Source organism: Schistocerca americana, chromosome 1 (assembly GCF_021461395.2).
Source record: "Schistocerca americana isolate TAMUIC-IGC-003095 chromosome 1, iqSchAmer2.1, whole genome shotgun sequence".
NCBI classification, from domain to species: Eukaryota; Metazoa; Arthropoda; class Insecta; order Orthoptera; family Acrididae; genus Schistocerca; species Schistocerca americana.
Genome location: NC_060119.1, coordinates 20059470 through 20086574, shown reverse-complemented (window position 1 = coordinate 20086574; position 27105 = coordinate 20059470). Strand labels below are relative to the sequence as shown.

The 27105-nt window shown below is 39.1% G+C and overlaps 1 protein-coding gene across 2 annotated transcripts in view; it reads right to left on the bottom strand.

The window, feature by feature from the left end:
* Positions 1-5269: 5269 nt before the first annotated feature.
* LOC124620204 (zinc finger protein ZPR1-like) overlaps positions 5270-27105 on the bottom strand; it is a 68486-nt gene continuing 46650 nt past the window's right edge. For both annotated transcript variants that reach the window (XM_047146874.1, XM_047146882.1), the window contains 3 exons: positions 11433-11593; positions 7238-7501; positions 5270-5468 (listed from right to left, as the gene is read on the bottom strand). In XM_047146874.1, coding sequence (XP_047002830.1) covers positions 5346-5468; positions 7238-7501; positions 11433-11593 — 548 coding nt within the window. In that variant the 3' untranslated portion in view covers positions 5270-5345. The remainder of the gene's footprint in view (positions 5469-7237; positions 7502-11432; positions 11594-27105) is intronic.

Below are 27105 nucleotides of genomic sequence, written 5' to 3'. Positions count from 1 at the left end.
AAACAACTACACATCACCTTGTGAACAACATCAAGTTGGTAAAGAAAGCGAGGCTGTTTAAAAAAAAGCTGAAGTTATTTCCGAATGACTGAATGAAGGGGCGTTTTATAATATAAATTTACCAGTCATGTTATAGCAATTACGTGTGTGATAAATCGCAAAACAATAATTTGTATTTAAGATTAAATTCGTCGATAGCTTGTAGTAAATTTTATAAAATAAAAACCAAGCTAAAACAACAAATAAACTAGTATTGGTGCGTCCTATCATGAAATCTTGAAGTCTGCTGATTACTCTTCTCATGGTACTGCCTACAAGGAGACACATCCCCTTTCCTTCCCCCCCCCCCCCCCACCCACCTCCTCCTCTTCTTCTTCTTCTTCTTCTTCACACACACACACACACACACACACACACACACACACACACACACAAACGCGTGCGCGCTGAAAGATAGGGGGCTGGGAGGGAAAGGCAAACAGAGGGACGGGGGGAGAGAGAGAAAACTACTGCAGTTTTCATATTAAACATTTTAGCTGATTGCTGGATCATCACTAAAGTGTTCACATCACTTGTAATGCACAAAAAAACATCTTGAAAAGGAAGAAAATATAAAATTTTGATGCAAAGTTCTCAAATGTTCATAAATGAACTGGAAGGGCGGGTTTCAACATGCGACCATGTGAGAGGAAAAAACAGAAATGGTCTGAACGGGGGCGGGGAATAATTTTTCATTAAAAAGCAACAAACTTTTAAAAATTAGCAGTGCTAAGTGCTTGCTATCTCCTGCTCGAATTTTCAGGTTTTCCTCCATGAATTCTTCTACTGAACAGTAACATTTCTGTTCTAGTTTCTCATACAAAACTTTTTCAGTGTTTCTAAATGTATACTGAGTAGCTCTCTTCCTTTCACTTTCTTATAAACTTTCATACCCATATACTGTGGAGTCTGAGCATAAAATTTTAAATGGTGGGTGTGCAGCATAAAATTATTTTGATTCCTGCTTGAAAATGATTTTCTACAAATAAATTAAGGTTACTGTGTATAAAGATAATCAGCTCACAGATGTACAGTGAGGAAACACTTAATATACTTAGATTTTTTAGAAGGGGATGCCATGATTTTCTTTGTTCTGCATTGTGCGTAATTCTAATGATGGTTTTCTGAAGTTTTAATATTCAGCACATTTCGTTGGAGCTGCTCCAAAATACAATTCTGTACCTTATTACTGATTCAAAGTAATTTTTCTTATGCCCATGCTGATAACATTGTACAATATCCTCATTGCAAATGCTAGGCTATTTAATTTGTTTGTGAGGTACTATAAGTGAGAGGCCCATGACAGATTTTTATTTAGTTGCATTCCCAGGAATTTCACACAGCAAATCCCAGTTTTTGTGATCGATCTGAATATCATGTAGTTTTGCTTATTTTGTTTTAAACTACATTAACTGAGTCTTTCCCAAGTTTAATTTTCAGCCATTTAAATCAAACAAGCTACCTAATTTTTCTAAAGTATTTAACACAGTAGGAATTTGGTCAATACTATTACTTTCAATGATTACATATATGTCATCTGCAAATGAAACTGAGTGACACTCAGTATTAAGTGGTACATCATTTATGTAAAACAGAAACAAACTGGGACCTAAGACAGAACCTTGGTGTACTCCTTGTTAAATGGTTTTCCATTTTGAAGTACAAGTTCCTCTTTCTGATAATATTATCACTGTCTTTGATTGGTTAGGTAGGACTTAAACCATTCTAATACAGTGCCCCTAATTCCATGCTTTTCCAGCAGTTTACAGAGTAGCAAGGAGTGGTTCACACAATCAAAGGCCTTTGATAAGTCACAAAAAATTCCTGTGGTATGCACTGAGTTGTCTAGAGAGGAGCTAATTTTATCTACAAAATGGTTTATAGTAGATCTGTGGTTTTGCCTGTTTGAAATTCATACTGATTTTTGGAGATCAATTTAAATTTTTCTATGAAATTTGGAACTTGTATTGTGACTACCTTTTCAAATATGTTTGTTGGTGCCTTTTTTAAATAGAGGCTTAAGTACTCTGTGCATAAGTCTACATCTATATCTACGCTCTGCAAACCACTGTGAGGTGCATGGCAGAGGATACAACCCACTGTACCAGTTATTGGGGTTCCTTCCTGTTCCATTCACATATGGAGCGCAGGAAGAATGATTATTTGAATGCCTCTGTGTGCAATAATTATTCTACTCTTATTCTCATGGTCCCTGTGTGAGCGATCCATAGGGAGTTGTTGTATATCCCTAGAGAAGTCATTTAAAGCTAGTTCTTGAAATTTTGTTAATAGACTTTCTCAGGACAGTTCACGTCTGTCTTCAAGAGTCTGCCATTTCAGTTTCTTCAGTATTTCTGAGACAAACCCACAGATTAACCAAACCTGTGACAAATTGTGCTGTCCTTCTCTGTATATATTCAATATCCCCCATTAATCCTATCTGGTATGGGTCCCACACACTTGACCAATATTCTAGGATGGGTCACGAGTGATTCGTAAGCAACTGCTTTAGTAGACTGATTGTACTTCCCCACTATTCTACCAATAAACTGAAGTCTACCACCTGTTTTACCCACCGCTGAACTTATGTGATCATTTCATATCCTTACGAAGTGTTACATCCAGGTACTTGTATGAGTTGGCCAATTCCAGCACTGACTCATTCATATTATAGTCATAGGATACATTTTTTTTTTTTTAAATTTATTTTGTGAAGTGCAAAATTTTACATTTCTGAATATTTAGAGCAAGTGGTTGATTTTTGCACCACTTTGAAATCTTATCAAGATATGACTGAATATTTTTTTATCTAGTTTACTGAACATATATATCTTTCTGCTTGCTATAGTTTTCCTTTGAACTTTGGTAATCATCATTGCCACGTGGTCACAGATACCAGTTTTGATGTTGATGTCCTCAAAGGATCAGGTCATTTGTTGCCATTAGATCCACTATATTTCCATCATGAGTTTTGTTCCTAACTATCTGTTCTAAGTAGTTTTCAGAGAAAGCATTTAGTAAGGTTTCATAGGATGTCTTACCACACCCACCACTAAAAAATTGTAATTTTCCCAATTAATTGTTGGATGATTAAAGTCTCCACTGATGGTTACAGCATGCTTGGAGAACTTACATACAAGTGCACTGAGATTTTCCGTGAAGTTTTCTTTTACAGGAGGTGAAGAGTCTGGTGGGTGATAGAAGGATCAAGTTATCATTTTCTGCCCCCCTCGATACTGAGTCTTGAACAAAAAATCACATATGCAGCTTCAATTTCTATCTACGTGAATATGAGTTTTTTGTCCACTGCAACAAATACACCACTTCCATTTCCCATTTGCCTATCCTTTCAATATACACTTAAATTTTCACAGGAATCTCACTGCTATCAATTTCAAGTTTCAACCTGCTTTATGTGCCTAGTATTACTTGAGATTCACTGCTTTTCAGGAGTACTTCAAACTCTTGCACATTTGTTTCAAATGCTTCGGCAGTTTATCTCCTGTGGGAGGCATGTCTTCTGATCTTGCACTGTTATTTCTGGGTTTCCTGCAGCCATTGTTATCTAGATTGGATGTAGAGTTGCCTAACCTAAGAAACCTTTAGTGGATCACACACACAGTCAACTACCTGAGTAGCTGCCTCTGAAGTGTAGTGCACACCTCACCTATTTAGGGGGACCCTACAGTTCTCAACCCTATAGTGGACATCCAGGAAGTCACAGCCTAGATTGTGAAGTCGCAGCCTAGATTGTCACAGAACTTTCGAAGTCTCTGGTTCAATCCTTTCACTCAACTCAGAATGAAAGGGCCACAAACAGTTCTGGAGACTATGCTGAAAATTCTGAGCTTTGTTGAAACTCCACATGCACGCATAGTCTTCTCAGCCTTCTCTGCCAGTCTCTGAAATGACCCAAGAATGACTTTGAAGCCCAGACAACAGGTATCATTTGTTCCAACATGCGCCACAATCTGCAGTTGGTTGTAACCTGTTCCATCAATGCCCACTGAAATAGCCTCTTCAATACGTTGATTGAGATCCCTACACATACACACTGAGTACACTTTGTGTTCTTTCCTGTCCCTTGTTGCCATTTCTCTCAGAGGTACCATCATTTGCAGAACATACGGATTGCCGACGATTAAGATTAATACACCACCACCCTTTTGCACTTGCCTCATCTTGACACACACACACACACACACACACACACACACACACACACACACACACACACACAAAAAAAAAGTTTCCCCAAAACAGGTGAAGTGAGTCCCACTGGCTCAGTTTCAGTGAAAGACAGCATCTCAAACTTGTTGGTTAAAGGGATCGGTACAACACCCTGAGTCCTGCCTGGCACCGTCCACTCTCTACATGATGCCTGGATCTACCATTGACATGCCTTGTGGATGGCTCCCTGTAGGCGAAGCTCATCATCACCAGTACTGGAGCAGCAGTACAAAATGCGGAAGTCGTCTGCATACAGAGGAGGTGAGACGGAAGGCCCGACAGCTGCTGCTAGACTGTTAATGGCCACAAAAAATAGAGAGACACTCAATACAGAGCCCTGCGGGACTCCATTTTCCTGGATATGGATGGAACTATGGGAGGCACCAACTTGGACCTGGAAAGTACAGAGCAACAGGAAGTTTTAGATAAAAATTTGGAGTGGGGCCTGGAGACCTCACTCATAAAATGTGGCAAGGATATGATGTCACCAGGTTGCGTTGTATGCTTTACGTAAGTCAAAAAAGACGGCAGCCAGGTGTTGGTGTCTGGAAAATGCTGTTTGGATGGCAGACTCGAGGGACACAAGATTATCAGTTGTAGAGCGACCCTGGCGGAAGCTGCACTGACATGGAGCCAGTAGGCCACGTGACTCGAGGACCCAACCCAACCACCGACACACCATGTGTTCCAGCAGCTTACAAAGAAAGTTGGTGAGGCTGATGGGCCGATAGGTATCCACATGAAGTGGGTTTTTACCGGGTTTGAGCACCGGAATGATGGCGCTCTCCCGCACCAGATCCGGTTGAAGATGACAAGGATACGTCGCTTGTAGTCAGATGAGAGATGTTTGATCATCTGGCTGTGGATCCGATCAGGCCCAGAGTTAGTTTTTTCTTCTAACTCGCTGCGAAAGAGACAACTACTGCTGTCCCTTGTTTGTGTACCTAACGCTCGTTACAGTCACAGCCATGTTAATTGCAGTGTGTTACAAGAGGAAAAAAAAATTTATGAACAAATTTATTCAGTAACTAATACATAAAAAACAATTATTACATAAAATGTAAAGTTTTGACTCTTCAATCTTGTTCATAGTTCTCTGTTTTCATATCATTCAGTCCCAGTTCTTCATTCTGCTCAAATGATCTTTCGTAGTAAGTTATTTTAAGCCCGTGGTCTTCGCCACAATCATCTGTTAGGTTCTGAAACATCAGTGATTGTCAAATTAGTTTTCATTTTTCTGCCACATATCAGTAAGCACTAAGACAAAATAATGTTATGTATGGTATATTTTACTTGTTTAATAACATTTCTTATGGAAATGTGATTGAAGCAGAACCGGCACATACAAAAATTTAGAAATAGCCAAATCTTGAACTTTGAGACCTTTCAAAAATTCATCATTAGAGTAAAGGACGAAGAAAACTCACTCCAAGCATTGAATAAGGAGAAAAAAGGGATGCAGAGAATCTAAAGAAAGGAAAAGTAAACTAATCTGTTCAAATTCGCTCACAATGTCTATGACTGATATGATTATTCCTATTATCTGGTTAGTTTTACTTTTTTATGTTTATCTATTTATAATTTAGTGTTACTTTTATCATAGTTACTTCTTTGTCAGCGTTCTGACATGATCTCCATTTCATAATTGTACTGGTAATTTTTTCCATGACTTCATTCTCTTTTTTATCTGAATCTTTGCTAATATCTCACATTTCTACCTTTTTGTCTGCCATGTCCCTAACTATTGGCCACTTCCAGCACTTATCAAACATTACATTCTCATTCTGAACCGCATTCCACAGTACATTTGTTCCAGTCTTAAGCATTTGAACACCACTGCTAATTTGCATTTTTATATTGTATTTCTCCAGTCACTCCTTTTCTTTGGCATTATCTCCTGAATGTGCAAACTTTCAAAACACAATTCTTCAAAAAAATGGTTCAAACGGTTCTGAGCACTATGGGACTTAACATCTGAGGTCATCAGTTCCCCAGAACGTAGAACTACTTAAACCTAACTAACCTAAGAAAATCACACACATCCATGCCTGAGGCAGGATTTAAACTTGCGACCGGAGTGGTCGCTCGGTTCCAGACTGAAGCGCCTAGAACTGCTCGGCCACACCAGCCGGCAAAGTACCATTCTTCACCCTCCGCAAAACTCATTTCCAATTCCAAATCACAGTAACAAATTCTCACCCTGTACTGTGGGTTCTTTATCAGCACTTATCATCCAGTTTCCATACCAATCACATTTCGCCCCTCAAACATCTCCCACTTTCCCCACTGCCTGTAACTACCAAACTAAACTACATTAAACTGAAATTCAATAGCAGACAGGCAAAAAAATAGCAACAAGAAAATTCAATTTCTCACACTAGTGTCCTAATAGTAAAGGTTTCTACACTTTTGAAGGAAGTTCCTCTCCAGGTTTACAATGTTCTAAAGTAAAAGTGCTTTAATATTTTAAATCAACTGTAATAAACCTTTTTATGTGATCCACTAATAACTGAAAGGTTCTGATTCAATACAGCACTGAAATCTTCTTAAGAGACATTCTAACTACAAGTTAAATATATAAGCTAACTGGGTGCAAAAGCAAATTTAATGTAAAGCTTCTCTTGGGTTTTGGAGCTTTTAGATACTGAAATTTCAAGTACGCTAAAATAGTTTAATATTTCAATTTTTGCTCCACAAATATGCAGAAATGGTAGCTCACTCTATGTAACTAGTAATGAAATGACCATGGTAAACCATGCCCATTTGGTAATATTCCAAGACTTTAGTATACATAACCTCCATCCTCCACAAAGTATTGCCAACTCCCAGAATACCTGTCAGTCAAGATACTGCACCACATCTGTCCACATCTTCACAGTCTCCTATCATGAATCTCTTTTCTATTATAACATGGGAACAACAGAACTTTGGAAACTGACATTGTTATCGTAGTGCATGAGCTTCATACCTGAATATAACTGTTTCCAGCAGGATCGTCTAGAACCAAAGTAGCAGATTCTTTGCAGTTTAGCACACAGTCGAGTCGGGCAAGAAAAGCAGAGAGCTTCTCTGAGGTTTCAGGAGTCACACTGTCGCCGAACATTGCTCCGCGTTCAGCCAGCTGCTCCTTCATTGCGACAAGTATCCCTTCCACAGTCGTGAAGCGACCTCCCAATGCCGCCGGGCCCACATCAACGTCAAGCTCTGGCAAGATTAAAGAACACGTTTCTGACTGTGGAACAAAAAAAGAAATTATCGGATAAATACAAAAACGCCATTATGACATTTTGTATGCTAGGGTGGTAGGATGCTGCTAAACTATTTCATTTCTTACAGTCAGTGCACATAACGTCTAATAATTGGGAGCTCCACAGTTCCATAGTACTGTACCAATAAAAACAGAAGAGCTGCCCTTGCTGTGATCATTTTCATGACATGCCCGTGATGTTATCTATATAGCCAAAGTAAATCGGGGAAGATCAGTTTGGATTCCGCAGAAATGTTGGAACATGTGAGGCAATACTGAACCTACGACTTATCTTATAAAATAGATTAAGGAAAGGCAAACCTAGAGCGAAAGGCTATTTACAATTTGTACAGAAACCAGATGGCAGTTATAAGTGTCGAGGGACATGAAAGGGAAGCAGTGGTTGGGAAGGGAGTGAGACAGGGTTGTAGCCTCTCCCCGAACGTTATTCGATCTGTATATTGAGCAAGCAGTAAAGAAAACAAAAGAAAAGTTCGGAGTACGTATCGAAATCCATGGAGAAGAAATAAAAACGTTGAGGTTCGCCGATGACATTGTAATTCTGTCAGAGACAGCAAAGGACTTGGAAGAGCAGTTGAACGGAATGGACAGTGTCTTGAAAGGAGGGTGTAAGATGAACATTAACAAAAGCAAAACAAGGATAATGGAATGTAGTTGAATTAAGTCGGGTGATGCTGAGGGAATTAGATTAGGAAATGAGACGCTTAAAGTAGTAAATGAGTATTGCTATTTGGGGAGCAAAATAACTGATGATGGTCGAAATAGAGAGGATATAAAATGTGGACTGGCAATGGCAAGGAAAGCGTTTCTGAAGAAGAGAAATTTGTTAACATCGAGTATAGATTTAAGTGTCAGGAAGTCGTTTCTGAAAGTATTTGTATGGAGTGTAGCCATGTATGGAAGTGGAAAATGGACGATAAATAGTTTGGACAAGAGGAGAATAGAAGCTTTTGAAATGTGGTGCTACAGAAGAATGCTGAAGATTAGATGGGTAGATCACATAACTAATGAGGAGGTTTTGTATAGAATTGGGGAGAAGAGGAGTTTGTGGCAGAACTTGACAAGAAGAAGGGACCGGTTGGTAGGACATGTTCTGAGGCATCAAGGGATCACAAATTTAGCATTGGAGGGCAGCGTGGAGGGTAAAAATTGTAGAGGGAGACCAAGAGATGAATACACTAAGCAGATTCAGAAGGATGTAGGTTGCAGTAAGTACTGGGAGATGAAGAAGCTTGCACAGGATAGAGTAGCATGAGAAGCTGCATCAAACCAGTCTAAGGACTGAAGACGACGACAACAAATAAAATAAATCATTTTATTAAGACAGAATTACTGACGGCACACATTAGAGACTGTGCAAGGCACAGAACAACCACAGAATGGCAGCAACTGGATAGAGATTGTAGAAGGGTGATGGACCACGGATGATCAGTATTTGTTTTCAGTTTCAAAATGGAAACTGGTACGGCATCACGAGGTCTGGCTCTTCGGTGAGGAAAATAAGGTGCAGCTGAAGTGTGGCAATTCACAGAAGGTTATCGAGTCTGTTCAGGTAGGAGTTAGTGGATTATCACAACTCAAAAGTGATACAATAAGTGAGATATCAGTTTAGACTTATGGTATTCAGCAACAAGTTGTCATATAAACTTGAGGCACACCATCATGACAGACTGTCAAGCACATTATGCGTAACTTTGTGGGTGACTTATGATCATTGCAGCATATGACAGATAAAGATGTCAATGCTGGGAATGACGACAAAATTTGGCACAGAAACAGCTAAGTAAAAAAGCTGTGCTATTTATGCATTTATTTATATACAAACGAAAACTTCGGAATTTCCTTTAAGAGAAACAATGTTTGAACAATTTGTGCGACAATTTGGTTTTCTACATACACATACTTCACTTATTTGTGTGCCAATTTGGTATTCTGCAGTCACATTCTGTTTGCAGTGTTCATGCAAAATCTTTTCGACTGTTATTAAATGTTTGTACAGTGATATATTGCGAAATTTCGAACATTAGTGAGTGCCACAATAAACACCACCTGTTATCGACAATTGTAGACCTAAATTTATTTGTGATCTTTCTTTCAGAAGAGAAGGCCTATACTTGTTCAGACAGTAGTTCTCTAATTTAATTGTATAAGTACATGAGAAATAAGTCATTTTTGAGACTTTTCGGACACTTACGAAAACATATTTTTGTTTAAAAAACTAAATTTTTGAAAGTTACCAGTACAAGAGTTTTTGAATAACTATTTCACAGCAAATCAACATTTGTGACTCACAGTTGCTTCCAAAGAATGGATCACACTCAAATTCATTACATATCAACTCAAACAAACATGCATTTTTGAGAATTTTTGGACATCATCATTGTCCTGTGCATAATCTAATTTCTAGTAAATCAGCATTTGTGATTTACTTACTGTAGCAGACATTCTAATTAAAATATGGTGTTACATATAGTTTTCCCTTAAAAAAGGAGTACATATTTTCTACATTTAACTGTAAATTAACTGCATTTTCTTGTTAGCTAATAACTATAACCAACCTCAAAAAGTTTTAGGAACTTAGTAATTTTTAGCACAGGTTTTTCTGTTGCCTTATCAGAAATCTTGTTTTGTGTATTTGTTACAATTCTGATAGGGAATTAGTAATTTTTTCGGCTTGACAAATGTAAAAAATAATCAGCAGGTTTAAAGTTACGTGTTCACTGTCCTGCACCAGCCAAAATGCAGCCCCACTGTGAATGCTGTTCTCTAACACGGGATGAGTTGACTGAAGTTTGAAAGCAGTTGGAAATTGCCTCGGCTACTGTCAAATGATTGGCACCTGCTGGCAAATCAGTGTGTCGGAAGAGCTCCCAAGAGTCGTGTACCAGTGGTACCAGTACCGAAGGTATCTAAAGTAATATCCTCTCCTGTGGAACCCATCTCCTCCGCAGGAAGTACAGGACCTGTCTTTACTCATCGACTTGACTGTGAGTGGCGTGTCAATGGTAGATCTAGGAGTACTGTACAGGGTGGGTGGGGATCAGGGATGATGCAGGGTGTTGTACTGATCCCCCAAACCGACAAGGTCTGTCACTGAAACTGAAACTGAGCCAGTGGGACTCACTTCACTTGTTTTGGGAAACATGTTTTCTCTGGTGTCAGGAGGCCAACGCAAAAGGATATAGGTCTATTAATTCTCAGCAGTTCAAATGCACAGTGAATGATGGTACCCATTAGGGAACCGAAGACGACTATCCGCCTTCCCCACAACTGCCATTACATGCTTGTCCCACTTCATATCGCTCTGCAGTGTTACGCCCAAATATTTAATCGACGTGACTGTGTCAAGCGCTACACTACTAATGGAGTATTCAAACATTACACAATTCTTTTTCCTATTCATCTGCATTAATTTACATTTATCTAAATTTAGAGCTAGCTGCCATTCTTTACTAAAGTACAAATTTTGAAAAAAGAATAAATAAGTTAACCAAACCCAAAAGTGGGGACTTCACTTTAATTTGCCAAAAGTGTGTGAGAAGAAAGGAAAGTAAGAAATCTGATTCAGAAGCTAAGAAATAGTCATGTCAACATAAAGCCTTCACATTGGGATCAATGGAGTCTCGAGATGAGATAGTCAGAGGAGTAGGAGTAGGAGTAGTAGTAGTAGTAGTAGTAGTAGTAGTCTGGGAGGAAAAAAGAGAAAAATTCTACAACAACTCAGAGCACACAAATCCGCAAAATAGTCATGGCTCCTCTGGCAGTTCAGTGTATGCTGTAACCTTCACTACAAAGACATTTCATTGATTGTAACTACAAAGAATAATGTGCAGTATGTCAAGCCAAAATGAACATTATCTTAATATAATGAATAAACATTATGCAAGACAATTACCTTTAGCAAATCTCTAGTGAGGTCTTTGGGTGAAGAAATAGTTACTTCTATACGAACACCTTTTGGTTCAATAGCACTTCCTGATTTCACTTCGTTGGTGCGATGCCCACAGCTTTCACAATTTGTGGCCATTATGATGACCTCCTTAAAATGAGGAATTTATGATTTTTGTTAAGGAGATATCAAAGCCTTTTAGCCAAAAGTATACCTGTGAAATTCAAAACTCTCTTCAAATTTCTCACCTATTGAAACCATGGTTCCACAATATAAGATAGAGCACATTCTGTGGCACCTTGAGCACTTAATATATGTTTACCAAAGGCAATTAACATACTGATGTTTCAGGACAATGTTAATAATGAGCTTACGTGAGTCCCACCAGCAAAATAAATTATTGTTGTTGTTGATGTTGTTGTTGTCTTCACTCCAGAGACTGGTTTGATGCAGCTCTCCATGCTACTCTATCCTGTGCAAGCCTCTTCATCTCCCAGTACCTACTGCAACCTACATCCTTCTGAATCTGTATAGTGTATTCATCTCTTGGTCTCCCTCTACGATTTTTACCCTCCACACTGCCCTCCAATGCTAAATTTGTGATCCCTTGATGCCTCAGAACATGTCCTACCAACCGGTCCCTTCTTCTTGTCAAGTATCTGAAGATCTGATTGACTGAATATCTGAAGTCATGTTAGCAAGTGATTTGATTGGTGATACCAATGAACAACATGGTACAGTAATGGACTACTTCTACTGCTGTGACACACTGCTGCAATGATTCTTGTTCTTAGCCTAAATCTTGGTAGAGGCTATACATTTAACTTTTAAAGATCCTGCACAGAATACCAGAAGGTTTTTGAATGAACATTCTTGAAGAATTAGAAACTATATGTATACGAGAAAATATCCACAATAAATATTAAACAAACACACAAAATGCAAACACAAGTACTATCTCAAAAATTTCATTGAACTTTTAGAAAATGAAAATGGATAAATTGGAAGTAACATAAGCAACAAATAAAGACAATCATAAAAAATTCCAGTTAATAAAATAATATCGCTGTTCATTTGCACAATCTTTGTAAATATATAGCGTTGTAAGAGTGGAACTATCAAACTGCTGTCATGTGGTAATTAACATTTTATTTTCAACATTGTTACATCATTTACCATCTTATTAAAGCAGTAACAAAGCAGTAACAATTATAAAAGAGTCCACATAATGTGGACATCACATCAATCTAGATCTGAGTATAATACAGGTGTTTTAATATAAATGACATTGGTATGCAGACCTGTTCTCACCAAAATTGTAATTGCAGGTACTTGAAAACAGCGATAAAGCCGAAACAGTCTGTCATAAATAAAGATTACTTATTATAAGCAGCTATTTGGTGAATCTACTCTAATAATCGTGTCATTAACAGAAATATATTATGCTGCTGGCCCTAAAGACGAAAAATTGTTGACAATATCAACTAGAAAGAGAGAGATAATTACTGAAGAAAATGGCAGGCCCTAAAAGAGATGGTCAGAGATGGCTATGAAGACCTAGGGTTGGTTCAAACGGCTCTGAGCACTATGGGACTCAACATCTGAGGTCATCAGTCCCCTAGAACTTAGAACTACTTAAACCTAACTAACATAAGGACATCACACACATCCATGCCCGAGGCAGGATTCGAACGCGCGACCGCTACGGTAGCGCCTAGAACCGCTCGGCCACACCGGCCGGCGAAGATCTAGGGAATAACTGTACTGGAACATGACATCAGGAGCAATCGGACTGGAAAGGACAAGGTTTGCATGACATGTAATACAGACAGAATGGTGAAAAGAGTATGGGAAGCAACAGCAAGCACAGGAAACAATTTGGTTGCTTTGGTAAGTACTGGAGATCAAGGTGATAGAAAAGTACACACCAACCAATAAGCTGGTGACTGACAACAGGGAAGGATACAGGAAAGGTATAGTGTGTCGCCAGTGGAACAGACACAATAAGCGGAAACTAAAGATGTCAGAATACTGGTGAAAGAGCAGTAGAGAAAAGATGAACATGCTCTGAGAAAATGTAATCTGTGGTGTCACCGCCAGACACCACACTTGCTAGGTGGTAGCATTTAAATCGGCGGCGGCCCGTTAGTATATGTCGGGCCCGCGTGTCGCCACTATCAGTGATTGAGACCGAGCGCCACCACACGGCAGGTCTAGAGACACTTCCTAGCACTCGCCCCAGTTGTACAGCCGACTTTGCTAGCGATGGTTCACTGTCTACATACGCTCTCATTTGCCGAGACGACAGTTTAGCATAGCCTTCAACTACGTCATTTGCTACGACCTAGCAAGGCGCCATATTCAGTTACTATGAATGTATTCTGAACAGATAATATTGTGAATCATGTACCATCAAGAGCGACGTTCATCATTAATGGATTAAAGTTAAGTATCAAACTAAGCACGCCCACCTTCTGAATGCTAATTCCTTGTCATGTTCCAGACCTCACGTCAGTATAGTCCCTCCCTCCTCACACCAGCCTGCGTGAGCTAAAACACGTGCATTTCGGCCTCCTCTAGTAACACTGTGTTGACTCTTCAGCCAACACAACATAATCCATGAGAGCTGACCTGTAGTTCCACAGAGGGCGTAATGCAAGAGGCAGAAGAAGAAGAAGAAGAAGAAGAAGTGTTTTCCCAGCAATGTTTGGTTTTTCTGTTCGATTAATTAACTAATCTGACTGTAAATGGTTACATATTCTCTCTAACAGTGCAACATAACAGAAGTTGGATGAAATTTTGTGTATATATTTGGTTTCGCAGCTCTATGTAAAGGTTTTTAACTACCGCTACCAGTCACAAACTTTGTTAACTAATGTATTATTTATTTATTGTGCGGCATGTTTCGAGGGTATAGCTCATCATCAGGCTATATGGCAATACAAAAACAATTTCACAATAGGATCATGCAGATGTTAAACAGTCTTTTCATAAATGCTGTGGCTATCCTGTGGCAGAAGAATAAACCTAGTAAGAGGTGAGGTGATGTCACTTTGTAGGCTGGACTGATGTTCGCATGGAAATCTTTTGTAACAGTCGCTCACTTTGTTCTAATGGCGTGGCAGTCTCGTTGTGACGAGATGGAGTGTTTCCACTTCTGTGGTTCTCTTGGCTTTCTTAATCACTGTTCACAAATTTTCAAAAATGTACCAGTAACTTGGAAATACAATCACAAAAACAAATCTGTAGTGCACTGGGCAAGATAGCTGGTTTCGATTTGACGATCGATCTGTCAATCTATGTCATGTCGGATGTTTACAATGTCTTCTGCACGTCTCGTTATCATACCACAGATGTAGGTTGGCAAAATACATTACAAATTGAGCACGTGTTACAATATTATTGTACAAATGATCATATAAGAACAATTTATTTTAAACATTTCTAAGCTATTGCTAAGCTAAGCTATTGTCAAATGAATGTGATGTTATGTATCTTTTATTCTAAGAGTACTTTAGTTACATTGGAAAAGAAATGTGGATTTTTGAAGTCTGTCATTTCATTCAGCATCTCGTTATTCCCCATGTAGCCATGGATTAATATTTCCATTTCTTCCAATATGCCTATTTTCCAGCTCTTTTCTAAATTATTATGTTGTTGTTGTTGTTGTGGTCTTCAGTCCTGAGACTGGTTTGATGCAGCTCTCCATGCTACTCTATCCAGTGCAAGCTGCTTCTGATCCCTTGATGCCTCAGAACTTGTCCTACCAATCGATCCCTTCTTCTAGTCAAGTTGTATCACAAACTCCTCCCCAATTCTATTCAATACCTCCTCATTGGTTATGTGATCTACCCGCCTAATCTTCAGCATTCTTCTGTAGCACCACATTTCAAAAGCTTCTATTCTCTTCTTGTCCCGACTATTTATCGTCCATGTTTCACTTCCATACATTGCTACACTCCATACAAATACTTTCAGAAAAGACTTCCTGACACTTAAATCTATACTCGATGTTAACAAATTTTTCTTCTTCAGAAACGCTTTCCTTGCCATTGCCAGTCTACATTTTATATCCTCTCTACTTCGACCATCATCAGTTATTTAGCTCCCCGAATAGCAATACTCATTTACTACTTTAAGCGTCTCATTTCCTAATCTAATTCCCTCAGCATCACCCGACTTAATTCAACTACATTCCATTATCCTTGTTTTGCTTTTGTTGATGTTCATCTTACACCCTCCTTTCAAGACACTGTCCATTCCGTTCAACTGCTCTTCCAAGTCCTTTGCTGTTTCTGACAGAATTACAATGTCATCGGCGAACCTCAACGTTTTTATTTCTTCTCCATGGATTTTAATACCTACTCCGAACTTTTCTTTTGTTTCCTTTACTGCTTGCTCAATATACAGACTGAATAGCATCGGGGAGAGGCTACAACCCAGTCTCACTCCCTTCCCAACCACTGCTTCCCTTTCATGTCCCTCGATTCTTATAACTGCCATCTGGTTTCTGTACAAATTGTAAACAGCCTTTCGCTCCCTGTATTTTACCCCTGCCACCTTCAGAATTTGAAAGAGAGTATTCCAGTCAACATTGTCAAAAGCTTTCTCTAAGTCTACAAATGCTAGAAATGTACGTTTGCCTTTCCTTAATCTTTCTTCTAAGATAAGTCGTAGGGTCAGTATTGCCTCACGTGTTCCAACATTTCTACGGAATCCAAACTGATCGTCCCCGAGGTCGGCTTCTACCAGTTTTTCCATTCCTCTGTAAAGAATTCACTTTAGTATTTTGCAGCTGTGACTTATTGAACTGATAGTTCAGTAATTTTCACGTCTGTCAACACCTGCTTTCTCTGGGATTGGAATTATTATATTCTTCTGAAGTCTGAGGGAATTTTGCCTGTCTCATACATCTTGCTCACCAGATGGTAGAGTTTTGTCAGGACTGGAGCTCCGAAGGCTGTCAGTAGTTCTAATGGAATGTTGTCTACTCCTGGGGCCTTGTTCCGACTTAGGTCTTTCAGTGCTTTGTCAAACTCTTCACGCAGTATCATATCTCCCATTACATCTACATCCTCTTCCATTTCCATAATATTGTCCTCAAGAACATCGCCCCTGTATAGACCCTCTATATACTCCTTCCACCTTTATGCTTTCCCTTCTTTGCTTAGAACTGGGTTTCCATCTGAGCTCTTGATATTCATACAAGTGGTTCTCTTTTCTCCAAAGGTCTCTCTAATTTTCCTGTAGGCAGTATCTATCTTACCCCTCGTGAAATAAACCTTTCCCCCATTCCTGTCAATTGTTCCCTTATGCTCTCCCTGAAACCTTGTACAACCTCTGGTTCTTTCAGTTTATCCAGGTCCTATCTCCTTAAATTCCCACCTTTTTGCAGTTTCTTCAGTTTTAATCTACAGTTCATAACTAATAGATTGTGGTCAGAGTCCATATCTGCCCCTGGAAATGTCTTACAATTTAGAACCTGGTTCCTAAATCTCTGTCTTACCATTATATAATCTATCTGAAACCTTTTAGTATCTACAGGGTTCTTCCATGTATACAACCTTATTTAATGATTCTTGAATCAAGTGATAGCTATGACTAAGTTATGCTCTGTGCAAAATTCTACCAGGTGGCATCCTCTTTCATTTCTTAGCCCCAATCCATATTCACCTACTATGTTTCCTTCTCTTCCTTTTCCTACTCTCGAATTCCAGTCACCCGTGACTATTAAATTTTCCTCTCTCTTCACTACCTGAATACTTTCTTTTCTCTCATCATACATTTCATCAATTTCTTCATCACCTGCAGAGCTAGTTGGCATATAGTCTTGTACTACTGTAGTAGGCGTTGGCTTCGTGTCTATCTTGGCCACAATAATGCGTTCACTATGCTGTTTGTAGTAGCTTACCCGCACTCCTATTTTTTATTCATTATTAGACCTACTCCTGCATTACCCCTATTTGATTTTGTATTTATAACCCTGTATTCACCTGACCAAAAGTCTTGTTCCTCCTCCATCGAACTTCACTAATTCCCAATGTATCTAACTTTAACCTATCCATTTCCCTTTTTAAATTTTCTAACCTACCTGCTCGATTAAGGGATATGACATTTCACGCTGCGATGTAGTATGTTGAGATCGTGGTCTATTGCAACAATGTGTACTGTTTCATTTATATGTTTTGCCCTAGCTGATTTATTTAGTTAGCCAAGTCTGAAACACTCGATGTGTTCTTTAAAGCGGGTTTTAAAATTTCTTCCTGTTTGGCAAATATAATATTTGTTGCAATGACTGCATGTAATTTTATAAATTCCTGCTCTGTTAAGTTTCTCTGTAGGATGTGAGATGTCATGTATCAGTTTCTTTTTTAAGTAATTGTTGGTAGCAAAGGTGATTCAGATGTCTGGTTTTTTTAAACAGTTTGGATATTTTGCCTGATACGACACCTAAATATGGTAACATTATATACTTGTTTTTTTGGATGTTGTGTAAGGAAGCTGTGACACATTATTTGTTGTCATTTTTGGTTGTTCGTTGTGAAAGTGTGTCTTTTTCATGTCTGTGATAGCCGTTATTATGTGCAATGTATTTGATAGTGTCTTGTAGTCGGCAGCTGTGTTTAAAAAGGATCTGAATGCAGCTTGTTTATGTGAGTTGGGATGTGTGGAAGATTTATTAATAACTCTGTCTTTGTATGTTGTTTTTTTTTCTGTACACATTGATATTTAGGGTTTGGTCTGTGTTAGTTATTGTCATGTCTAGAAAACTAATTTTGTTATCTTTCTCACGCTGTTTGGAGAACTGGATGTTATTGTGTAAATTATTAAACTTGTTTAATAGAGTTTCTATTTCATCAGTTCCACTGTATACAATGAATGTGTCTTCAACATATCTGCAGAGTGTACAATTTTCTGGGTTATTATGTCTTTGTTACTGAGAAGTTTATTTTCAAGGTGGTAAATGAAAATTTCTGCAATGATTCCACTTGGAACACTTCCCATTGCTAGGCCTATACCTCGTTTGTACAATAATATTGTAACTGGTGCTCAAATTTTAATGTATTTTGCCAACCTACATCTGTAATATTGTAACAAGACGTACAGAAGACATTGTAAACATCTGACACCACAAAGATCGACAGATCGATCGTCAAATCGAAACCACCTGTATTTTGACTGCCATCTTGCCCAGTGAACTTCATATTTGTTTTTGTGATTGTATTTCCAAGTTACTGGTACGTTTTTGAAAATTTGTGAACAGTGATCAAAAAAGCCAAGAGAGCCACAGAAATGGAAATACCCCAGCTTATCACAACGAGACTGCCACACCATAAGAACAAAGTGAGTAACTGTTACAAAGCATTTTCACGCAAACATCAGCCGCAAACATCAGCCGCAAACATCAGCCGCAAACATCAGCCGCAAACATCAGCCGCAAACATCAGCCGCAAACATCAGCCGCAAACATCAGCCGCAAACATCAGCCGCAAACATCAGCCGCAAACATCAGCCGCAAACATCAGCCGCAAACATCAGCCGCAAACATCAGCCGCAAACATCAGCCGCAAACATCAGCCGCAAACATCAGCCGCAAACATCAGCCGCAAACATCAGCCGCAAACATCAGCCGCAAACATCAGCCGCAAACATCAGCCGCAAACATCAGTCCAGCTTACGAAGTAACATTGTCTCTTACTAGGTTTCATCTTCTTCCACTGGATAACCTCAGCATTTATGAAAAGTCTGTTTAACATCTGCATGATCCTATTCTGAAATTGTTTTTGTAATGCCATATAGCCTGATGATGAGGTATACCCTCAAAACATATTGCACAATAATTAAATAATACATTAGTTAACAAAGTTTGTGACTGGTAGTGGTATTTAAAAACCTTTACATGTATTTTGAGACAGTCACAGTAGAAAAATAGTCAAAATGGCTTCAAATTCTCAGCTCTAGCTGGTCATCAAGATGTAGTCAGGTTCCAACACAATCAATAGCCCTTCATGTTATCCCAAGCAACACACAATAGAACATTATATGACAATTTTCAATAGATTGGAAATAATTCCCCTGCATGCTGAATAAGAAACTACAAGAACCAAACACAATTAAACTAATAACTCATAACAATGAGTATAGATTTGCCATCATCAATAAGCTTCACAGCAACAATAAAAACAAATACAGTAACCAAAATAGCTCTACATTTACAACAAACACCACTTTAGATCAGTTACATCACCCACCCCTTTCTGTGAAATATGTTTGCGTGTCATTCAATGGTAAGATGTCATACAAAACTGAAACTTGGCTACACTAAAATATGCAGATTAGTTTCTCCACAAATAACACAATGAAAGATAAACCAACTTGTAGCTTAAGTTAAAAAAATAAGTACACAACAAATCTGGTATTTATTAACTGAACTGTTCTGTGTGCACTAATTTTTATATTGACTAAACTGGTAAGAGTATCAATGTAATGTCAAGAGGATACATGCATGTACTCAGGATAAGCAACTTAAACTAATCAACTTTTCCTGATCACACAGTCCAACACACAGAATAGCATTAAAGGAAAACTTAGAAATACTACATTTTGCTTAGAAATCGGTATAGAGGAATTTGTTGGAAGAAATAGAAATTAAAAGCCACATTCAAAATAGAAAAAACTATGCAAACACTGCTGCTCTCAGTCGTTAAGGTGGAGACTGTCGGCCACTACTTTGTCAGTCGTAAGAAGTAATGCCTGAAATTTAGTACTCTCGGCACTGTGGATCGAGCAATATTGAATTCCCTAAGGGTTTCTGAAATGGAATGCTCCGTGCACTTAGCTCGAACTACCATTCCACATTCAAAGTCTGTTAATTCTCATCATTGGAAGCCTTTTCACACGAATCAACTGAATGCAAACGACAGCTCTTCCAATGCACTCCCCTTTTGTACCTCGTGTGTGTGATACTACCACCGTCTATATACAGGGTGATACACGAAGGCGTGCAAATATTTGAATGTGTTATTCTACAATGGAAAAAAAAGAAAGAAAGAAAGGGTCATATAATCTTAGGTCTGCAAATGTTTAGTTACAGAGTTGGCACTAATAAAAGATTCTGCCTGAAATTTAGCGACTTCGTTGATATGAAGCCCTCGTAAAACTGTATGACGTTAAAGTAAAGCACAATTTCCATTTATTTTGTTGTTATTGATCTGATGAATGTAATATAACATGTCCCAGGCATGTATCTGCAGTAGTTTTCCAGAACATCCAGCAAAATTTTTAATTTATTAACTACTTTGCCCAATTTTTTTTTTTTTTTAATTCCAGACAATTGCACAAAGTTTTCAACAGAAGTTGTAGAGAATTTAATTTTGGAAAAATGATGGTAATAACGAATACCATAGTACACGTGAATTCATGTTAAACTGGAGAAAACAAAGTTCAGTGTTAAGGAAGATGTACAGTGTACATACAATTTCACAATACATTCACAATAAATGTTCATATTAGCAAAGTTACTTAATTTTAGACAAAATCTTTTATTAGCTGTAACTCCGTAACTAAGCATTAGGGGACCTATATTTATGTGAAACTTTTTCTTTAGATTTACTTGTAGAATAACGTATTAAAATATTTGTATATCGTCGGGAATCACAATGCGTGTGCATATCGCTATCCCACAACTTTTGTCACATCAGTGAATATCAGTATCATTAATTCCCCCTCGCCCAAGTTTAAACTGTTCAACTATTCTTGGTTTCATAACTATGGATAGTGAAAATCTTACAACTGATATTTTCCTCTTCTAGCATATACAGTAGAAACTACCAGTCATGATCATTGTGTGATGAATACCTGAAAAAAAAACCTCATTTTCAAAGCAGCGGCATTAGCTTCAGCCACTATAGAATGCAAAGAAATAACTAAAACATCCGTTCCTGTGGTCAGTGTGAGGATGACCATACTTTCCTTACAAACTCACAGATTTCTGTGACAGTTTGGTATCCTACATACACATACTTTACTGTTTCTTGTGTTTCTGCAAAATCTTTTCGGTTGTTTAATAAATGTTTGTACAGTGATATAATGAGAAATTTGAACATTAGTGAGTGCCACAATAAATTACACCTGTTATCAACAATTGTAGAAGGAAATTTATTTGTTCTCTTTTTTTAAAAAGAGAGAGAGAGAGAGAGAGAGAGAGAGAGAGAGAGAGAGAGAGAGAGAGAGAGAGAGAGAAGTCCTATCGTTGTTCAAACATTAGTTCTCTAGAATGAGATTTTTCACTCTGCAGCGGAGTGTGCGCTGATATGAAACTTCTTGGCAGATTAAAACTGTGTGCCCGACCGAGACTCGAACTCGGGACCTTTGCCTTTCGCGGGCAAGTGCTCTATCAACAGAAAGCCAAAGGTCCCGAGTTCGAGTCTCGGTCTGGCACACAGTTTTAATCTGCCAGGAAGTTTCATATCAGCGCACACTCCACTGCAGAGTGAAAATCTCATTCTGGAAACATCCTCCAGGCTGTGGCTAAGCCATGTCTCCGCTATATCCTTTCTTTCAAGAGTGCTAGTTCTGCAAGGTTCGCAGGAGAGCTTCTGTAAAGTTTGGAAGGTAGGAGATGAGATACTGGCAGAAGTAAAGCTGTGAGTACCGGGCGTGAGTCGTGCTTCGGTAGCTCAGATGGTAGAGCACTTGCCCGCGAAAGGCAAAGGTCCCGAGTTCGAGTCTCGGTCGGACACACAGTTTTAATCTGACAGGAAGTTTCATTAGTTCTCTAATTTAATTGTATAAGTAAATGATAAATAAGTCATTTTTTAGACTTTTCGGGCACTTATGAAACCATATTTTTGTTTACAAAACAATATTTTTGTAAGTTACCAGTACAAGAGTTTTTGGATGACTTTATGTCTCAGCAAAACAACAGTTGTGACTGACAGTTGCTTCCAAAGAATAGATCACAATTTCATTACATATCAACACTAACAAACATGCATTTTTGAGAATTTTTGGACATTATCATTGTCCAGTGCATAATCTAATTTCTAGTAAATCAGAGTTTGTGATTTAGTTACTGTAGCAGACATTCTAATTAAAATATTGTATTACATAGTTTTCCTTTAAAAAAGGAGTACATATTATCTACATTTAATTGTAAATAAACTGCATTTTCTGGTTTCGTAATAACTATAACCAACCTCAAAAAGTTTTAGGAACTAAGTAATTTATACCACAGGTTTTTCTGTTGCATTATCAGAATTCTTATTTTGTGTATTTGTTACAATTCTTATAGTAAATTAGTAATTTTTTCAGCTTGACAAATGCAAAAAAAATAAAAAAATCAGCAGTAGTCCAATGCAAAAGGAAACGGGTCTATTAATTGTCAGCAGTTCAAATGTACACTGAATGATGGTACCCATTAGGGAAACGGTAGCAAGGGACAAGAAAGGACACTAGGTGCACTCAGGTGTATGCCTGGAGGCCTCACTCAACATCTTAAAGCGGCTATTCCGGCAGCCACTGATGGATCTGGGTGCAACCAACTGCAGATTGTGGCACATGCTGGAACAAATGATGCCCGCCATCTGGGCTCTGAGATCATTACTGGGTCATTCTTGTGAAGTTAAGAAGCTCACAATTTGCAGCATTGCCCCACAGCTGATTGTGGCCCTTTGGTTCAGAGTCAAATGGATAGATGGCACCACAGACTTTGAAAGTTCTATGACAAGCTAGGCTGTGACTTTCTGGACGTGCACCATAGGGTTGAGAACTATCAGGTGTGCGCTACGTATCAAAGCCTCTGCTCCCCACATAGCTGATTGTGTGTCGGGTGCACACAAGTGGTTTTTAGATAAGCAAACTCTCCGTACAATCCAGATAATGACAGCTGTAGGAAATCCACAAGTACAAGTGTAAGATCGAAAGACGTACCTCCCAAAGGTAAGAGTATTAAAATCCTAGTGGCGAACTGTTGAAGCGTTCACAACGAAGTGCCAGAGCTAAGTGTGCTCCTTAAAAGCAGTGAAGTTCGCGTAATACTAGGCACAAAAAGTGGGCTAAAACCTGAAATTGATAGCAGTGAGATTTTTGGGGAAAATGTAAGTGTATATCAAAAGAATAGGCTTATGTGAAATGGTCGTGGTAGGTTTGTCGCAGTAGACAAGAAACTCAAATAAACCGAGATACAAAATTGTTTACCCATTATCTACCAAACTGTGGTTGGTTTCACAACCATGGATAGTGAAAATCTTACAACTGATATTTTTCTCTTCTAGCATACACAGTAGAAACTGTCAGTCATGATCATTGTGTGATAAATACCTGAAAAAACTCATTTTCAAATCAGTGGCATTAGCTTCAGTCACTATAGAATGCAAAGAAATAACTAAAAAATTCATTCCTGTGGTCAATGTGAGGATGACAGTACTTTCCTTACAAAGACACAGTTTTCTTGAAGGAAGTAAGCCCCTGCATTCCAAACACTTGTAAAGCAGCTCATTCACATATTTGTAGTGAACTGTGGTTATGCATCAAACCTGCAAGTTTTCACATAAAACACTCACTTTTGTGGAACACTCCAGACAGCGGATTCATAATTCGAGGCCGTAAGGCTGGAAATGATGCTCCAGTTATGCAAACAAGCCCCCAGCTTTCAAGCCCTTTGACTACTCTGCTCGTTACCTTTTTCTTGAGAAGGGTTCTCTGTTATTTCTCTTGCATATATTTAGGTGAAGACTCAATATTCAAAATATTTTAAGTTTATATTTCAGTTTTAGCACTTGGTGGCTGGGCTTTGTCCTTCTGTAAAATATGCACTGAGTTGTTAGTCACCAGTACAAAAGAAAGTGCACAAATAATGGATGTTGAAACAAGTTTGTTTGTTGGCCATCATCAACAGCAAGCACAGATATGTTATTTTGTTTTGAAAATAAAACTGTCTTTTCTTGCAGCACTATAATTTATTTCTCCCCGACAGGTTTCACTTTTTTTCACTCTAAGGCATCTTCAGTGGGGTCTAGACCAATACAGTTTCATTTTGATATGGGTTATTTTTAGATTAACTAACAGTTCACATCATTTTTTTATATGCAAATAAGTAATTACTTATATCTAAAAACAAAGATGATGTGACTTACCAAACGAAAGCGCTGGCACGTCGATAGACACACAAACAAACACAAATATACACACAAAATTCTAGCTTTCGCAACCAACGGTTGCTTCGTCAGGAAAGAGGGAATGAGAGGGAAAGACGAAAGGATGTGGGTTTTAAAGGAGAGGGTAAGGAGTCATTCCAATCCTGGGAGCGGAAAGCCTTACCTTAGGGGGAAAAAAGGACGGGTATACACTCGCGCGCGCACACACACACACACACACACACACACACACACACACACACACACACACACACACACACATATCCATCCACACATCTACAGACACAAGCAGACATATTAAAAGGCAAAGAGTTTGGGCAGAGATGTCAGTCGAGGCGGAAGTGCAGAGGCAAAGATGTTGTTGCATGACAGGTGAGGTATGAGTGGCGGCAACTTGAAATTAGCGGAGATTGAGGCCTGGTGAAAAACGGGAAGAGAGGATATATTGAAGAGCAAGTTCCCATCTCCGGAGTTCAGAAGGGTTGGTGTTAGTGGGAAGTATCCAGATAATCCGGACGGTGTAACACTGTGCCAAGATGTGCTGGCCGTGCACCAAGGCATGTTTAGCCACAGGGTGATCCTCATTACCAACAAACACTGTCTGCCTGTGTCCATTCATGCGAATGGACAGTTTGTTGCTGGTCATTCCCACATAGAATGCGTCACAGTGTAGGCAGGTCAGTTGGTAAATCACGTGGGTGCTTTCACACGTGGCTCTGCCTTTGATCGTGTACACCTTCTGGGTTACAGGACTGGAGTAGGTGGTGGTGGGAGGGTGCATGGGACAGGTTTTACACTGGGGGTGGTTACTAGGGTAGGAGCCAGAGGGTAGGGAAGAAGGTTTGGGGATTTCATAGGGATGAACTAAGAGGTTACGAAGGTTAGGTGGACGGCGGAAAGACACTCTTGGTGGAGTGGGGAGGATTTCATGAAGGATGGATCTCATTTCAGGGCAGGATTTGAGGAAATCGTATCCCTGCTGGAGAGCCACATTCAGAGTCTGATCCAGTCCCGGAAAGTATCCTGTCACAAGTGGGGCACTTTTGTGGTTGTTCTGTGGGAGTTTCTGGGTTTGAGAGGATGAGGAAGTGGCTCTGGTTATTTGCTTCTGTACCAGGTCAGGAGGATAGTTGCAGGATGCAAAAGCTGTTGTCAGGTTGTTGGTGTAATGGTTCAGGGATTCCGGACTGGAGCAGATTCGTTTGCCACGAAGACCTAGGCTGTACGGAAGGGACCGTTTGATGTGGAATGGGTGGCAGCTGTCATAATGGAGGTACTGTTGCTTGTTGGTGGGTTTGATGTGGACGGACGTGTGAAGCTGGCCATCGGACAGGTGGAGGTCAACGTCAAGGAAACTGGCATGGGATTTGGAGTAGGACCAGGTGAATCTGATGGAACCAAAGGAGCTGAGGTTGGAGAGGAAATTCTGGAGTTCTTCTTCACTGTGAGTCCAGATCATGAAGATGTCATCAATAAATCTATACCAAACTTTGGGTTGGCAGGCAAACTTACAGTTTGTTGGCACCTGAATTTCCTCTCACCTGGTCTGGAGGTCGCACTACTACTTTATCTACAAAACATAAGAACATTTTTATATTCTGAACTTTTCTTCACACTGTTCATCACGTTTACTTTTATTTTCATAGTGCACAATCACTATTTTGGACTTAATAATATTGTGAGTTCATTATGTGTTTCTACTGTGTTGTTTATTTACTCACAAGTTGCTAACCTAACAAAGTATATGTTGAAAACTAATGTCTATTCATGATGTGTGTGTGTGTGTGTGTGTGTGTGTGTGTGTGTGTGTGTGCAACGTGGCATGGGGAGTGTTGAGAGGGGGGAGGTGTGTTTGTGATTTGAGCTGTAGAGTTAATAATATCACCCAACACCTTTTCACTCACTTGACCGTGGACCCCTCCACATAACATTTAAATCAAAACTCAAACCAGATGATCACCAAAGCTTTCAATCACTCTCTAACAGCTATTACATTCATATTCAACACTCGACAACTCAAACCACCAACAACACTCCCCCCTCCCTCCCCCCCCCCTCCCCCCACCCCCGCCCTGCACCCATACAACCAAGCGCGTGCACGCTCACTCTCACACACACACACACACACACACACACACACACACACACACACACACACACACACACACACACACACAGATATAAACCTCATGAATAGACGTAAGTTTTCAACATGTACTTTGTTAGCTTGGCAATTTGTGGGTAAACAAACCACACAGGAGGAAGCACATAATGAACTCACAATATTTACATCTTTAAATACATAGTTTTGGAACAAATATTTACAACTAGTGGCAAAAGACTAATAGTGCACCACAAAAATTAAGGTAAACATACTGAAAAGTGTGAAGACAAAGTTTGGAATATATAAATGAGCTTATGTTTCAGAAATGTTACCTCCAGACCAGATGAGAGGTAACGCAGATGCCAACAAACTGTAAGTAATTACTTATTTACATAAAAATGCAATGTGAATTGTTTGA